The sequence below is a fragment of the Equus przewalskii genome, chromosome 17, assembly GCF_037783145.1.
Source record: "Equus przewalskii isolate Varuska chromosome 17, EquPr2, whole genome shotgun sequence".
In the NCBI taxonomy this organism is placed as follows: Eukaryota; Metazoa; Chordata; class Mammalia; order Perissodactyla; family Equidae; genus Equus; species Equus przewalskii.
In genome coordinates, this window is record NC_091847.1 from 26,027,621 (window position 1) to 26,045,006 (window position 17,386).

The 17,386-nt window shown below is 36.1% G+C and overlaps 1 protein-coding gene across 2 annotated transcripts in view; it reads left to right on the forward strand.

Moving 5' to 3' along the window:
• ARHGAP15 (Rho GTPase activating protein 15) overlaps positions 1 to 17,386 on the forward strand; it is a 607,848-nt gene that overhangs the window by 345,242 nt on the left and 245,220 nt on the right. For both annotated transcript variants that reach the window (XM_008542643.2, XM_070581269.1), the window contains exon 11: positions 3,988 to 4,110. In XM_008542643.2, the coding sequence (XP_008540865.1) occupies positions 3,988 to 4,110 (123 nt within the window). The remainder of the gene's footprint in view (positions 1 to 3,987; positions 4,111 to 17,386) is intronic.

The following is a 17,386-nucleotide window of genomic DNA, read 5'->3' on the forward strand; positions in this document are numbered from 1 at the left end:
CTTTGGCTATGTTAAAAGCTGTGTAATAATATCCAAGCCTCTGCTAATTTCTCGATGTGTATGAAAAGAAACAAGATAAATATTTTAAAAATAAATTTCAGTTTTCTTTGAAACATCAATACACCTTACACTCATTTCTCACATGTGGAGCCAGATGGTGGTATGGAAACAAAATAATATACATATATCTCTCTCTAATTAAGAATACTATCACCAGAGTACCTAAGGGGTTCCAAAAAGATATAATTCACTGTATAATTATTTTCACAATCTCACATTTGTACTGTGTGTACATGTTTTAATTTGCAAAGTATTTTCTAATCACATCATTTTTACTTGTTCCAAAAGGACAGAATAAAAAACCTCCTTTGGCCTTGTATTTCTTGGCATTCTGTCATGGAAAATGACAAGATTTTGAAATGAGACTAGAAATAGAAAATATTACCTTTGGTAACCTGTGAAAATTTAATTTGATTATTCCATATCATTTCAAAGGCAGACTTGAGACCAAAATTATCCTGAAGCAGATTTTTTCTGAAGGGTGTTAAGTGTTCCTTCAGCCTCCAATACTAGAACCCAGATTCATAGGCGTCGATACAGCTACAGTGGAAGCAAATCATGTACGACTGGTGGTCACTGCAATGATGAAAGTTGATGAGAGATCATGTAAGCACAGTATATTAAGATTCTCGGAATGACTCTTCCAATCATACAGTCTGAATAGGTGAATGCCTGATATTTCTGGTCCTGTAAAAGCAGTCGTTGCTTGCGGTGGTTCTAATGGCACTTGCTATTTCTCCAAAATGACCTGAGGTCAATTTCTCCTCTAAGATCCCTCAGTCTCTTGTACTTCATCCTCCTTACCATGGATCTCATATTCCTTTCCATGCTATATTAGAATTACATAGGCCATATGCATTTTTATCCATGCCAGTTAAATCTAGCATGGCTATGTATGTAATGTATGTAGTAGATGGTCAATTTGTGTGGGTTTTTTTATCATCTGACAGCACTGTCCAGAAATATAATGTGAGCCAAATGTGTAATCTAATGTCTTCCGGTAGCTGTATTTAAAAAGGAACAAGAAATAAGTTTTAATAACATATTAGTTTTAATAGTATATTTTATTTAACCAAAAAAATACAAACTATTGCTATTTGAACTTATGACACAAGCTGCATTTCAAGTGCTCAGTAGCCCCAAGTGACTAGTGACTACCATATTGAACAGCACAGGTCTAAAGCAGTGCTTCTCAAAGTTTGAGTTCAAGTACACGTAAAAAATGATAGTATTTGTATGTTTAGCCCACTGGAGTAAGTGAATAAGACTGCTGCTAGCCAACGGCAACTGTCCCTGGGGCTCAGGCTGCCTGGGTCCTCCTCAATTACCCTGAGTGCTGAGGACATCATTAACTCTCACCCATATGACCATTCTGCTGGACACAATAGTTGGGAAGCTGTGGTTTACAGCAGTGGTTCCTAACCTTTTCAAGTGATGGACCCATTGAGGCTCCTCACATGAGAGTGATTGTACTTTTATCACCAATTCATTTCATAAATAGGTAGATGGTAGATAGACAGATGATACATTAGATATGTATGTTTTATAAGTATATGCTATTTATAGAGAGATATATTGTTAAAATAATACTTGTTTTTTTGCTTTTCACAGTTTCTTTACATTTTCTCAGTGTGTGAGCAGACCTTCCACCACCAATAAATGAGAACTTAAGCAAATCCTATAACTTTTCCCATCAATTCAAAGCAGTGATTCTCAATAGGGAACAATTTTTCCCTCCTCTCCCCTCAAGAGACATTTGACAATGTTTGGGGACATTTTTGACTCTCACAACTGAGGAGGGGATGCTATTGGCGTATTGTGGGTAGAGGCCAGGGAGGCTTCTCAACATTCTGCTTATCCTGCCCAGGACAACCCCCTACAAAATGAATTGTCCGGCCTAGAAGGTCAATAGTGCCAAGGTTGAGAACCCTGCTTTAAGGTAATATAAAATATTATGGTCCTTTTAAGTGGCAAGTATCGCCTCAGCCCAATCGTTAATAGTGCCTAATCCCATGTGATAATCAAAACTTTGAACTGACTTTAAAGTTAAAACTCTGTTCTTCACCTGGCTAGGGAGAGGGCGGCACGTTTGTGTCTTTCTGTCCTCAGCCTTACACTTCCTCCCAAAGCCCGATCTTGCTAACACAAGTTTGCAGCTACTTTCTGGTCAAAGCTAGGGGAAGGAGGATGCAAAAGTGTCCTTATTTGACTGTTTATAAGAAGGCTTCTCACACTCTGGGCCAGGCAGACTTTTCAAAGCAGACATTCTCCCTTAGGCACTTTTCTGGGTTCCTTGGAGACCCCACTAGGAACATTTGACTTCAAATCTTCCCATTCAGGCAATTTATTTTCTTCCAGCTGCAGCTCCCTCCTAAGTCTCTCTTTCTCTTTTTTCTTCCGAGTTCCTCAGGAGGAGACAGAATGACTCAAGTCTAGCTCCCCTACAACTATAACTTAGTAAATGTTTTGCACCCAATGACTACTTAAAAAAACTTAGTTGATTGAAACCATTCTGCTTTAAGTGAGTAACTGAGTTCTCGATATTTTTATTTCCCTTCTCCTTCAATTCTTTCACCAATATTCCAGTAAATTAAAACACCAGATAAAAATCCTATATCCATATCCAGTCCCATATCCAGAATTGGCCTTGGACAACAGACTTAACCTCTTTGCCTCAGGTTCTTCATCTCTAAAATGGATAAAGTTATTTTGTATACTTCCAAAGGTCATTGTGAGAATTCATTCAACAAATGTTGACTGAATATTTACTATAAGCTAAACAATATTTGAAGTATTAGGGACACATTAGTGAACAACATTTACAAATGTAGGCAAAAATCCCTGCTCATGTGGAGCTGACATCGCAGTAGAATTAAGTTAAATCATTTTAGATGCTTAGGAGTGTATCAAGCACATAGTAAGGTCTAATACATTATAGATAAATTATTATTAACCCAAATGAATGATTGGCTTATTCTAGGATATGGTACGAGAGGAAAAGAGCCTCTACGTGCCTAATAAAGTATCTCAAATCCTCACTTTATGTAAATAAATGGGTTAAGACAGTGGATGGCCCAGTTAAGATCTATGTCTTATCTTACAGAGAATATAATTTGCTATCAGTGATTAATAATAAGTTATCTTAAATGTACTTAGACGCTATACTTAATGAAGGTCTGGACCTTGAGTGTTATGTCATCATTTAACTATTGACTTTAGCATGGAAACTGATGATCAGTAGACAGTCAGCAAATATTTGTTCAGGAATGAATTTGACACACCCTAACTTTGCAGATAAAGGTGAGGATAGGAAGCTGAGGACAGGGAACTTATGAAGACAGGGAAAAAGTTTGAGGCAAATTTGTGTTTCAGAATTTCAGCTAGAATTGGTGGTAATTTTACATCAATAAGGAGAATAAGAAATATCTGCTTCAAAAAAAAGATATCACTTTGGGTTAACATAAAAAGATGATTGACAAAATTATGTGGATAAATAGAACCTGGGAAAAGACTTGGATTACCTAGAGGTAGTATATAATCATCATAAATTAAAGTTAACAATTCTAAAAAGTTTTTCCCCTAATTTAGATGAATTTTTCTTTATTCTGGCTGTAACTTTGTGTATAGATACAAATAGGTGGAATGATCCAGATAAAGGTTCTCATGGTAAATAGGAAGGAATGAAAATGAAAATAAATTGTGAATATATGGAGTTAACCACATTCTCATTGCACATTCATGTTGCAGCAGAGCTAATATTTTCATATGGGCAAATTTTACACATATGCTCTATATAAACAGAAGGGCCTGAGCTATTAATTCAGGTAGTTGTTCCATAACTACTGTTTTCTATTCGCATTTGCATAAAGTAATAATCATAAAGGAGAAATTTACTGAAAGCCTCTGACTTTCTTTTTTAATCTCCAGTGTTCAGACTGCATCACAGTGCTTCCGATACAAGCGACAAAAACCGAGTTAAAAGCAGATTAAAGAAGTTTATTACCCGAAGACCTTCCCTGAAAACTCTGCAAGAAAAAGGACTTATTAAAGGTATAAGACATTTTATACTTTTACTGTAACAGTGATAAATGAATGTACCTCTGTGTCTATAGCTATTCAGCTCTAAAGGAATATCAGGATATTTGATTCTTTTTAGGTTGCTTACTAAATGTTCTGCTCTATAACAGAGATAAAAAACAGTTGTCCAGAAAACCAATCCTGAGAAAATAAAGTTTGCATCAAAGGATGCTTGGAAAAGATACCTCGTTTTGCCCTCAGAGGACCTGGCTCTGCGCTAGCAGCAGAGAGCGGATTAGATAGTCTAGCCGCCTGTCGGAATGCCCGCGTGTCCACATGTGCCTGGACAATCCAAGTTTACACCTACTGAGCCAGCAGACTTCATAACAGCAGCCTTTTTCACTCTCAGAGGTGTCCTGATTTAGAAAACAAGTTATCTGATCACCTTACTGTAGTCTGAAATAAGTGCTAGGAAGAAAGAACTATAAGTAAAATCTGAGACAAACTAATGTCATGAAACCATATGGGTTTGTGAACTGGAGGACTGAGAGTGCAGTCTAAACTGAAATAAGCAAGTACTTTTGCAAATATATCTAAAGTAAGGAATGAAATATCCTACTCCAACCTATCCAATAGAATAGAAAAACAGAGACTGTGGTATTAGACTGATTAGAATTCAGACTTTGGTTCTACCACCCACTCGTATCCACGTGGAACAAATTATGATCTCTCTGAGCCTCAGAGTTCTCATCTGTTTAGTGGGGGTCCTCACACCCACCATTGAGAGGGCCATTGAGAGGAATAAGTAAGACAATCCATGTAACGCATTTAGCAGAGTTTCTGATACGTAAGTATTCAATAAATGTCCTCTGCTATTAATGCTATTATTGTTCATTACTGTTGTTACTACTGTTGGTGTGCCAAACAGATGAAAGGATGGGTAGATGGAAAGAGCCAGTGATATAGCAGATTTCCATAACTGGTAATCACCTTATAGATCACACAGGCAAAATGTATTATTTTCCTAAAATGAAAACATATGTATCGAGGTCATTATTATCCCTGTTTTTCAAATTTTCTAACTGATGGATATATTTTGAAAATTAAGTGTGAGAAAGAACTTGAAAATGGGCAAAAATAAACTCTGAGGGAAAGTTGAAAGACTGATCCTTGTACAAGGGAAAAGGTGATTTAATATACAATTATTTCTCAGGAACAGGGCAAAGCAGATCTACAGTTTTCAGCAATACTTAGTATGAGAATTATTTAAATAGCATATCATAACTGTTTGACCTATCTATTTCAGTGCATTTCAAAACAAGTGAACATATCACAAAAATCATCTGGCACTCCGAATCAATGGCGGAAAGAGAAATTTTATGAAGCATGAATCCATATGTCACTAATAGAGTAGAAAAAGCATTTGGGGGTAGAACCAACACCTGCTTTAAATCAGGCTTGCCTCAGACTTTTACTCTCTGAAGATGTCCTTTTCAGTGTCACAGACAGTATTTGATCCTCTACAGATTCAACTTCATATAATACTAGTACTTTTAGAATTCATCCTATAGGTTATCATTTTCTTAAAAAGGATTCAGTTACAAGTTACCTGACATCTTGAAAAAATATAAAGCTAGATTAGTAGCCCAAACAATCCCAATTTGACGTAAAGTCCATATTTTTCATGACTGTGATAAAATGAAAGGGATTTTAATTCAGTGGCAGGGTCTGGTCCCCATCAAAATGCTAAAGAATTAATAACGACGGTGCTCTAGAATTGGTCTCAGAAAGCAGCAGAGGAACTGGATGCCTAATGCAGTTTTCATACTGATGTAATGGAACCACTGAACACACTCTGATGTGTGCATTTCCTATCTTAGAGCTCCATTAAATTTTCACCATAGCTGACCAATGAGTCAGTATTCATTAGTAGGGCTATGGAAAATCTATGTGAAATTCTGATTTGATAAGCTTCCATTGTTGTCTTCAGTGGAATTTTCTTCCAAATACAGATCAAGTTATGCAAATATAGTCACTTCTTGGGCTTGTTTCAGTTTTAACTGTGAACTTTTTTTTTTAAGGCTTTTACTAAGAATTTTTTTAACTGAGGAAAAGACATTAAACCATTTTTAAAAATACAGGCCCAGTCAAATTTAGTAGTCCATTTTCTTAGCATATCTCAGGCAAAGATTTAGAAAAAGCAATGATATCAGTATTTTTGATTGGTTACACAAAATCATATTAAATATATTAATGATTAATGATGAAATAGTTAATTTCTCCATGTAAAATGAATTAACTCTTTCAAGGAGAAGAATTAGTTAGAAAGAGGGATAATGGTCTTTAAAATTGTTTTGCAGTGCATTTGCCCAAAGAATATGTATCAAGTTCTTTAAACTGTCTGATTTTCTAGGTCTGCAATAAAGGCCTCCATTACCAAGGTTCCGGAAAGCTGTGTGTGGTAATTGGGTTTTCTAAGTCTTGTTTCTGATACCTGGGAAGGGCTCTGCCAGGCACAGCCACATTTCCAAGTGTTTCTTTACTCTTTCATGTGATGTTAGCAAGAGGTTGAGAGGGCTGAGCTTTGAATTCAGCCAGCCTCTATTGAGCACCCACTGTGGGGCAGGAAGGGCTGTGTTTTATTGACTTTATAATGCCCAGCAGAACAATATCCACAAAGCGCTTTATGTGAAAAGAGAATTGTCCCAAAATCACACAGTCTAAACTCAGTCACAAACCCTTTCTTCAAAATCTGCTTTTGGGACTCACGGAGACCTGGCCAATATATGATTTCCTTGGCTAGAATCTAGATCTGGAAACAGTCACTTGACGGGGCGGCCTTTTCTCATTTCTTTAATACAGCTAATGGGAAGGTTACATTGCAGTGCCAACAAAAGGGCCAGCAGATAATTCTGAATGATCACTCAATGGAAAAACATTTTAATAGCCCAGGTGGGTGTAGCAATCATTGTGCCATTGCAGTGGTAGCTTCTGAAAAGCCTTCAATTTCTCCAAGCGCATTCACATTTGCCAGGGGGATGGCGAGCACTTTTTAAATGTATGAGTTTATTGCATTGAACATCTCATTGGAAACAAAACTCAAATCAGTTTAATATGTAAATTATAGGCAAGAGGGTACATTTTAGGGTGGTAGGTGTGTTTGTACATGGCCTCTACTTGCTTTTGGAACTGAATAGCTCTTAGCGTCAGTCAAACTACCTTACATAATCTTTCAAATAACAGCATTGACATCCAAGAACAGGAAACACTTAGCAATGCAATTTTTAGAAAAGATAACAATTGTTTGTTTTTGTAGGAGCAACTAGTATTTCCTTACATCAAAATGATAGAGTTAGAGAGGACTGTTTGTTTAGAAAGTAGTTTCTTTCGTTTTAATACGGACGAAGCCATACCGGATGGTATTATTAGAAATTAAAAGTAATGCTGTACTACTTCTATTTTTCAATCAGTATATTCTAAAGGAAACAATCTGCTTAAAGATTAAGTAGTACACCTCTAGGATTTATGATGAAAACCAGTGCTTTCCTGCCACACCCTAGTTTTGCTCCTTAGGAGGTACCAACTAGAGCTGTTTCTATTTGTAGTTCTTCGGCGGTTACCTCCATATCTTATGCTATTGTTGTTTGGGGTATAGATTAGTTGTTTTGGTCAATATCTTTCTTATCTTTAATGTTATAATGTCTTGATTTATCAAGCTTAGACATTATCTAAGATTTTTTTTACATTAGGCGTGAATTCCACTCTATTAAACCAGACCTCATCCACCTGGCCCTTTTCCTCCCCAGTTACTTATGGTCAAATACAGCCAGTATCAATGTTTCCACTGGCTTTCTCTGAAACTTCCAACATCTTTAAATCTCTATTCATTGTTCTATTAACCATGGAAAATTGGGACTTACTGCCTCCATTGACAAGATGAGGAATTTAGTGCCCTCTCCCCGTCTCATCTCCCCTGCCTTTGCTATTGTAATCTTTACTTCTACATGAAGAAAATTTGTATTATTTCACTGGTTTCTGTAATTATGACATTTATAGGTTAATTCTAAAAGTTAAAAACCAAAACACAGCACTCCTACAATTATGATTATGTAAGGGTGTTTTCCACAGCACCAAGTATTAGACTTCCTTCTCTGTTCTCACAATATCATGACCCTTGTGACCCCCCCCAAAGAGTGCTGCCCGTTGATCGTAGTGAAAAGGGTTCTCGTTCTTTACATTTGAAAATTACATGAGTACATTTATCTTGTTTCACAACCACAAGCGAGTCCTCCATTTGTTCTCCCATATTTTGGATCTAAATGTGAAAAAAATCATTTACTTTGAATTGATCATGCAAATATTATGGAATCTTTGGCCAAGTCATTTGCAGATTAGATTAACATATCCATGAGTCCAAGGCTACGCCTTAGGGCCACACAAATTATAATGTTCTTGTTTGTAAATTTATGCTCCATCGTTTGCTTATAATCATGTTATCTTTTAGTTTGATTCATTTTTTGATTGTGAATTTCTTGGACAAATTTTTTCCCCCAGAGTTTCATCTTTTTCTTGCTTTCTGGGTCTTTAAGTCATAAAGGGCTTTAATCCTCTTGATTAAACAGTCTATGTATTCTAGTCTGCAACTTCCTGCTTTTTTCCCCAGAATAACTTCTAAAGTCTGCCCATCATCTTACTCTGATTTGGATTGGTTACTTGCCAGCTTCACCTTTTTTTTGTTTCTCTCCAAAACCCCTGAGTACATAGTTATGTATTCCAGTTGCAGGTCCTTCTAGTTGAGCTATGTGGGACATCGCCTCAGCATGGCTTGATGAGCGGTGCTAGAGCCGGGCCCAGGATCCTAACCCTTGAAACCCTGGGCCCTCTAAGCAGGAGCATGCGAACTTAACCACTTGGCCCTGGGGCTGGCCCCCAAGCTTTACCTTTATTACCCTATGATTTCCTTTCACAGATCTTCTGAGTCATATTCACTATCTTCTGAATCCCATGCCTTTTCTTTCTTGCTGTAATTCCTTCTATTACTATGTGACAGCCTCCAGTAACTCATTTAGTCATGAGATCCTGACTATCTAAAAATGTCTTCAGTGTGCCCACACTCCAGACCAACAGTTTAGTTGCACGTAAAATTCCATGGCCTGTACAACACAGAGTTACAGGTTTCATTATTACTCTTTGTACTTTGAATTTTTTTCTCTCAGAATCATTGGAATTTTTTTGTCTTTATTTTGAGATTCTATAATCAAGATAACGTATGTAGTTGGCAGAATTTTTAAAATTTATTCTGCTTGGCACTCAACTTGAAGAACTGTGATTCTCTCTCAGGAATTTTTTTCTCTTCATTATTATGCTGATAAGTTCTTCTCATCGGTGTTCTCTGTTTCCTTCTTTGGGATCTTTATGATGTGAGTATTAGATCATTAGGATTTATTTTTCTCATATTTTAAAGGAATTCTCAATTTTATCCCCTGACATTTTTTTTTAATTGCTGTAACATTGGTGTAAACACTATATGAATTTCAGGTGTACATCATTATATTTTGATTCCTATGTAGACTACCTCATGTTCACCACCCAAAGTCTAGTTACCAGCCATCACCAGACACTTGTGCCTTTTACTCTTTTCACCCTCCCCGCTCCCCACTTCCCCTCCGGTAACCACAAATCTAATCTCTGTATCTATGTGTTTGTTGTTGTTGTTATCTTCCACACGTGAGTGAAATCATACGGTATTTGGCTTTCTCTATCTGACTTACTTCACCTAGCATAATACCCTCAAGGTCCATCTGTGCTGTCACAAATGGCAAGATTTCATCTTTTCTATGCTTGAGTAGTATTCCATTGTGTGTGTGTATGTGTGTGTCTGTGTGTGTATACATACACATATATATAGATATATGTATGTATACACACACACACGCATCTTCTTTATCCTGAGTAGTATTCCATTGTGTATGTATGTAGGTATGCATTCTTTATGCATTCATTCATTGATGGCCACTTAGGTAGTTTCCAATTATTGACTATTGTGCATAATGCTGCAATGAACGTAGGGTGCAAATATCTTTTCAAATTAGTGTTTTCATGTTCTTTTGATAAATACCCAGAAGCATAATAGCTGGATCATATGACAGTTCTACACTTAATATTTTGAGGAATCCCCATACTGTTTTCTACACCAGTTTACCTGCCCTCCAGCAATATCTGAAGGTTCTCTTTTCTCTGCCTCCTCTCCAACACTTATTTCTTGTCTTTTTAATTATAACCATTCTGACAGACATGAGATGATATCTCATTGTAGTTTTGATTTGCATTTCCCTAATAATTAGTGGTGTTGAACGTCTTTTCATGTGCCTGTTGACCATCTACATATCTTCTTTGGAAAAATGTCTGTTCAGATCCTCTCCCCAGTTTTTAATTGGTTTGTTTGTTTTTTTATTGTTGAGTTGTATGAGTTCTTTATATATTTTGGATATTAACCCCTTATCAGATATATGATTTGCAAATGTCTTTTCACAATTGTTAGGTTGTCTTTTCATTTTGTTGATGGTTTCCTTTGCTGTGCCAAAACTTTTTAGTTCTATTTAGTCCCATTTGTTTATTTTTTCTTTTTGCCTGAGGAGACATGATATTCAAAAATATTATGCTAAGACTGATGTCAAAGAGCATACTGCCTATGTTTTCTTCTAGGAGTTTTATTGTTTCAGGTCTTATATTTCAAGTCTTTAATCAATTTGAAATTAATTTCTGTGTATTGTGTAAGATAATGGTCTACTTTCATTCTTTTGCATGTGGCTGTCCAGTTTTCCCACCACCATTTATTGAAGAAACTTTCCTTTCTCCATTGTATGTTCTCGGTGATTTTGTCGAAAACTAGCTGACCATATATGTGGATTTATTTCTGGCCTCTTGATTCTGTTCCATTGATCTGTGTGTCTTCTTCTGCCAGTTCCATGCTGTTTTGATTACTATAGCTTTGTAGTGTATTTTGAAATCAGAGATTGTGATACCTCCAGGTTTGTTCTTTTTTCTCAGGATTGCTTTTGCTATTCAGGGTCTTTTCTTGTTCCACATAAATTTTTGGATTCTTTGTCTTATTTCTGTAAAAAATGTTGTTAGGACTTTGATATGGATTGCATTGAATCTGTAGCTTGCTTTAGGAAGTACAGACATTTTAACTAGACTAATTCCTCCATTCAAGGAGCATGGAATATCTTTCCATTTCTTTGTGTCTTCTTCAATTTCTTTCAACAATATTTTATAGTTTTCAGTGTACAGGTCTTTCACCTCTCAGCTTAAATTTATTCCTAGGTATTTTGTTCTTTTTGCTGTGATTGTAAATGGGATTGTATTCTTAATTTCTCTTTCTGCTATTTTGTTGTTAGGGTATAGAAATGTAATTTATTTTTGTATGTTGACTTTGTACCCTGCAACTTTACTGCATTCGTTTATTATTTCTGATAGTTTTTTTGTGGATTCTTTAGGGTTTTCTATATACAAAATTATGTCATCTGCACATAGTGACAGTTTTACTTCTTCCTTTCCAATTTGAATCCCTTTTCTTTCATTTTCTTGCTCTGGCTAGGTCCACTAACACCATATAAAATAAAAGAGGTAAAAGTGGGCATCCTTGTCTTCTACCTGTGCTTAGAGGGCCAGCTTTCAGTTTTTCACCATTGAGTATGATGTTAGCTGTGGTTTCGTCATATATGGCATTTATTATGTTGAGGTGCTTTCCTTCTGTACTCGTTTTATTCAGAGTTTTTATGATAAATGTATGGCATACCTTGTCAAATGCTTTCTCTATTTCCCTGCCTTTGTATTAATTTATTTTGACTTTAGCAATTATTTTCAATTTTCTAGATGTCTTTTTTATTCTCTGTTCTTTTTTACATATCTCACTCTCTTACATGCTACCAGGACAAAAACTTTGTTGACCATTCTACTCTCACACCTAATAGTGAAAATGGCACTTAGCACTCAATAAATGTTCCTAATTGACTGTGAGAAAATAGAAAATAAATTATATCTTTTCTAACTTATCGAAGGATATAAATTAAAATTTATTTTTGTCATTTTGGATTTTTGTTTTTATTTTTTATTTTAAAATGTTCTTTTCCGTTCTTTGAATCATCAATTTCATCTAGGTTCCTTTCTTTCATGTGTTTATCTCATTCTATTTCTATCACATTAGGGATGTGGCTCAAATGTCTGGTGGGCGATGGTCGTCCATTCTTATCATAGAATGAGCTTCCACAAAGACTAGCTAGAGCTCTGTGGACATGGGTAGAGCTTGCCAAAGATATGGTTTTACTGCAGGGTGATCTGTAGAGACTCCCACGCCTGCCTCAAACATCAAATATTTCCAATGGATACAGAATGCCTTATATACTCTTGATAAACTGAATCAATCTTTATAAACTTTCTTATGATGATAGAAAATTTTCAATTCCATTTTACAATTAAGAAAGTTCAGTTTATCTGAAAGTATCTTTAGAATTTGACTAAGCTAGGTTTAAGGCTAGATTCTGCCATTTACCAGCCATATAACTTAATATTTGGCTATTGACTTTTTCATTTATGAAATTTATGTCATAAAATTTAAATGAAGTGTTATATGGAAAGAACCTCGCACCGTGTCCAGCTTCTCTTAACCAGTCAGCAACTTCCTCCCTTACTTCCTCCCCTCCTCCTTTCCATCTTCCCTTCTTCCCTTCTTTCTTTTCCTTCTTTTCTCTCCCTCTTCTTTCTTTTCTTACATAGGTTTATGAGGCAAATTATGACCAAGATGGCCCTAGGAAGCTGTTCTCCCAGGTATTCCTCTAGAGTCTGAGAAATCAATCCAGGCAAGTGTCAAGGAAAGGCAGCAATAACACACTTACTTCAAGGACAGTACATAGATAATTTGTAGTTGGCTCATATTTATCTTTTTGGTAATTTTCATCATGGTACTCTTTATACATAAATGGGCATGAGCTCATTTCTTTCCTCGCTACACCCACTTACACAGTGTTATCTGATGCTGGAACACTTAAGTAACTACCCACACAGACACAACTAATTATTTAAGGTTTCCATCATATGAGAAAATAATGTCTTTGAAATTTAGCACTTTTGTAAAATATGTCAATTATATTGAGAAGTAAAGAAAAATTTACCATTCAAATTGCAGATACAAGTTATCAGCCTAAACTTTCAACAGTCATGTTTATGAATAGCAAAATCATTGAGTTAAGAGGAAAGTATTTTTTAAATAATTTGTCAGAACTGATTATAACAGAGTAATCTACCTGTCACATTGTTAGTTTAGGCAAAATATATATGGGCAACATTGCAATATACCTTTGAGTAGAGACATGCTCCAACTTTGCCACTTTATCAGTGTTAGTCTTAGAATAATTGCATTTGAATTTATATACTGGGGCATGGGTCTATCATTGCTTGGGCCTGAAATACTCTCATGACTTCCACAATATGCACTAATGTGCTTAAAAATATCTTGTAAATCTTTTTTTCTTTAAACTTCTTTATGGTTCATAATTGAACTGTGATCCTTACGTGTGAGCTATGTCATGATTTAATATTAGCCAAAATTAATAGCCAACCTTAAGCCTCTTTATCTTGGCCTACAAGCTTCCTGGTTCCTTTGCATTTATAGTTCCCAGGCAGTTTCTGTTATTTAAAGGCTCTTGGGAGCAAATGTGTTGGTAATAGAGTACCACATAGCTAGTTTTTGTTCAATAATAAAACACAGGTCACCATGAGAGATGGCAAATGTCGAGAAAAAAAGTGCACCTGGGTAGCAGGTTAAGCCCATGTCTTTTAAAAGCGTGTTATCCAGGGAGGAAATGATCCAGGTCTTATGAGATATTAAAAGCAGAGTAACTTTGGAGCAACAAGAGAAAAATGAGGTTCAGAAATGGAAGTGAATTAGGTAAGAGGAAAAAGAATGAGCCAGAATAATAAGTTGGTTTCCCTGTGGTTCAAGAACTTTCTTTCTTATGGGCAGAGATCTTTCTTTTTACACAGGCATTAGTTAGAATGTAATATTATTTGATATGGTGACTAATACGTACTCGAATTTTAGTGTCTGCAAAATGGCTTTACCAGTAATTTCCGGGTATAACCCACTATATTTTGTGTGTTTGCAAATAATAATAACAACAATAATTCTTCTTTTTCCTTCTTTTAAATTACATTTCTTTCCCTTTCAGTCAGGTCCTCAAGATCTTTCTCCTTTTTTAAGTAAGAGAAAATGCCAGATAATGTCAGGCTTTAGCCCTAAAACTGACTGGATGTCTAGTAATAGCCATGCTAAATGCTGGGAATATAAGATGAATTAAGACCTAATTGATTCAAAACCAACATATTGACGTTTTGTTTTTAACCAATGGCTTCTAAAACCCATATAAATTCCTGCCCTGGCAGTAGATGCTGGTTTTATTCACTCCATGGACTATGCTTAAAATATTGCCCAGAGTTTTGACATATTCTACAGGGTCAGACTAATCTTGGTGTCAGTTTGAAATATTGTCTTTAAGTCTTCCAGTCTGAAGCCTGACAGGTTTCCTTACAAGAAGAAGAAATAGAGTATGCACACTAATAAGGAAATAGTAACAGGGAGAGACAGGTTTTGTTTCATAATGTGAATTTATACCATATTTTAAGCATACCCTGTGCTCTAGCTCAAATTGCATATGTGTGTAGATTGTAGAAAAGATACAAAACCTCCCCTTGCATCCCTGATATTGCACCAGCCAAAGTTTATACGCTTTCTGAAGCGTATCCTCAACTAGTTGCACGTGACCAAAAGTCAGGCTAACGTGCTATTTCCTTCTTGTGTCAAGAGGCTGCTGCCCTCTGGAGAGATGGTCTATGACCGTTTCAATCCTCTAATCACATCCTAAATCTTTCCTCCATGAAACTACCTGAAGAGAAGAAAAAGATGCAGACTCTCATCAGTGTTCACAAGAATCCTCTTTTTTAAAGGTTAGCATTTATTATTGATACCCTGCTGTTCTCCAGCAGGTGTTCTCATACTGCGTAGTTCCCCAGTGACTCTTACACCCTGCTCCACAGGCAGTGGAAGAGTCTTCAACTTGGTTCTTGTTAGCTTTTCAGGGCCTCTGTAGACTGTAAGAACGGTTTCCAAAGCCTGGCCTGGCTGCTCTCTTTCTCCTTTGTAATTTTTATAATTCTACTGCTTACACAAAGTACTAGCTGGTGATTTCATTTTGTGGTAACATGGATAATCGAGGGAAAGGAAAACAGAATTTCATTCTGACCTAAAGATTCATAATTTGAACAAATGTATAAATAAATGCTTCGTATGCAGTGAGATGAGTTGAATTTTTCATAGTACTGGAGAAAAGTGATCCCACTCCTTTCTCACTCATGGTGTCATTGGGATTTGAGAGTCCACAGTATGCGTACGTTGAATGTGTCTCTAAAGATAGTACGTATCAGAGTTCTCACAACCAGTATCTCATCAGAGTCCGCATTCAGTAGATATGTGGACTGCCACAAGCACAGGAAATATTAATATCAACAATTCATTTTGACATATCCTAAGATTAAGATAGTGCTCTTTTATTTCCGTTAGCATCACTGACAGTTTGGCTTACAAATCTTTCCCCTCAAATTCATGTCCATTATAAATCAACAATATTCCACAAATTCTGAAGATAAAGAAAAAAACAACTGTATCATTTTATTTGAGGGGGGCAAATTTCGTTCAATATAAAAACATTTTTACCTTTAACTTGTTACCCTACCTGATTAGTGACATGAAAATTAACCAGCCTCTGTAAAATTTTGTCATCAGAAAAATAATTCCATGTTGCAAAAATGCTATTCCAGCATTTTCTATTTTTCTCTGTGGGAAGGAAGCAAGAGGCCATATCAGAATTTGGGTAACCAGAATTGGTGATCTGTCAGTGTTAGTCAATTAGCAATAAGGAGAAGTATATCTTTCAGCTTTTCTTTGAAATTAACTATATTGCTGTAAGTGTGTTTATCAAAGCATTTTCTGGGGCAACAGATCTGAAAACATAAACTTGATGTAGCATTGTTCCTCCTTAGATATTTCCCTTTAATATGTCCTTTCTTTTTGAAGATAAAATAAAAGTACGTAAAAGAGTTCTGGGAATAGGCAGCTATATGTCATAAACACTCTTCACTCCCCCTTGCCCGGGGCCCCCAGCCCCCGAAATTTGGAAATGATTTGATTGAAGTGTTGACTGCCTTGATCTGGTTGGAATACTCCTCCTTCTTCATTGTCTTCTTCTCTCTAGGGAGGCAACAACCCTGTCATGGAGTCATTCCTGGGAGGGAAAGAGGTATTTCAAGCAGTCATATTTTCCAAACACAAAATTGAGACACATGGCATGGCCTGACAATGACATAATATTTGAAGTAAGGACTGTGCTCTAAGATCCAGAACATATGGTTGAAAGAGTATTCTTATAAAAAGCATCTATTAAGACACTTTCTAGGTCTTATTCGCAAAAGGCACATTCCCCCATCTCTTTTATTCTCATTTAAAAATATTACCCACAAATCAGAAGACCGACCAGTTTTCCCTCAAACGTGTTGCTTTGCCAGTACGAGAAGCACCCTGTTGACTAGAAAGTTAAATGTACAGCCATCAAGAAAGTGATGCAAAGCAGACTGCCAAACATATTATGAATATATTGCTCTTCTTAAAAATGCTAGTTGGTTTTTCATACTGGAGTATTGACTAACTGCCTGTGTTTGATGTATGGTTTACCAGCCTGATGTCGACTTATGGTTAGAGCTTAACTTGTTAGTTCTGCTTTTGCAGCCAATTCAGAATAACTACAGATGCCTCGAGATATTAAAATTGACTGCTCAAATGGACTCAGTGTGGGAGTTTCATTGGTTTTAAATTGATAACAGCTGAAAGAGTGAATGATTAAAGTGTACATGGGCATAGGACACAGCTCTTTCCTAGGAATTCTTATGAACAAACTCCCTTAGTGTGGGACTTTTTTTTTTTTCATTCTACATCATCGTTCTTTCTAAGCAATCTTGGGTTAAATTTTTAAACTGCACAGGAATATTCAGGAGCATACAGAAGAAACAATTCCTGAGAAACTGAGATAAATTTTGATGAAGTATGTTTCTATTCAGTAGGGAACATTTAAAGTTAAGTAGCATTCCATAAGGTGGTAATTGTGTCTATTTCCCAGGCATTTGAGTTAAATAAGCTGTATAGGAAACATAAACTGTCATAATAGAAGGGTTGGAGTGTTGTGTACATCTCTTTATTTAT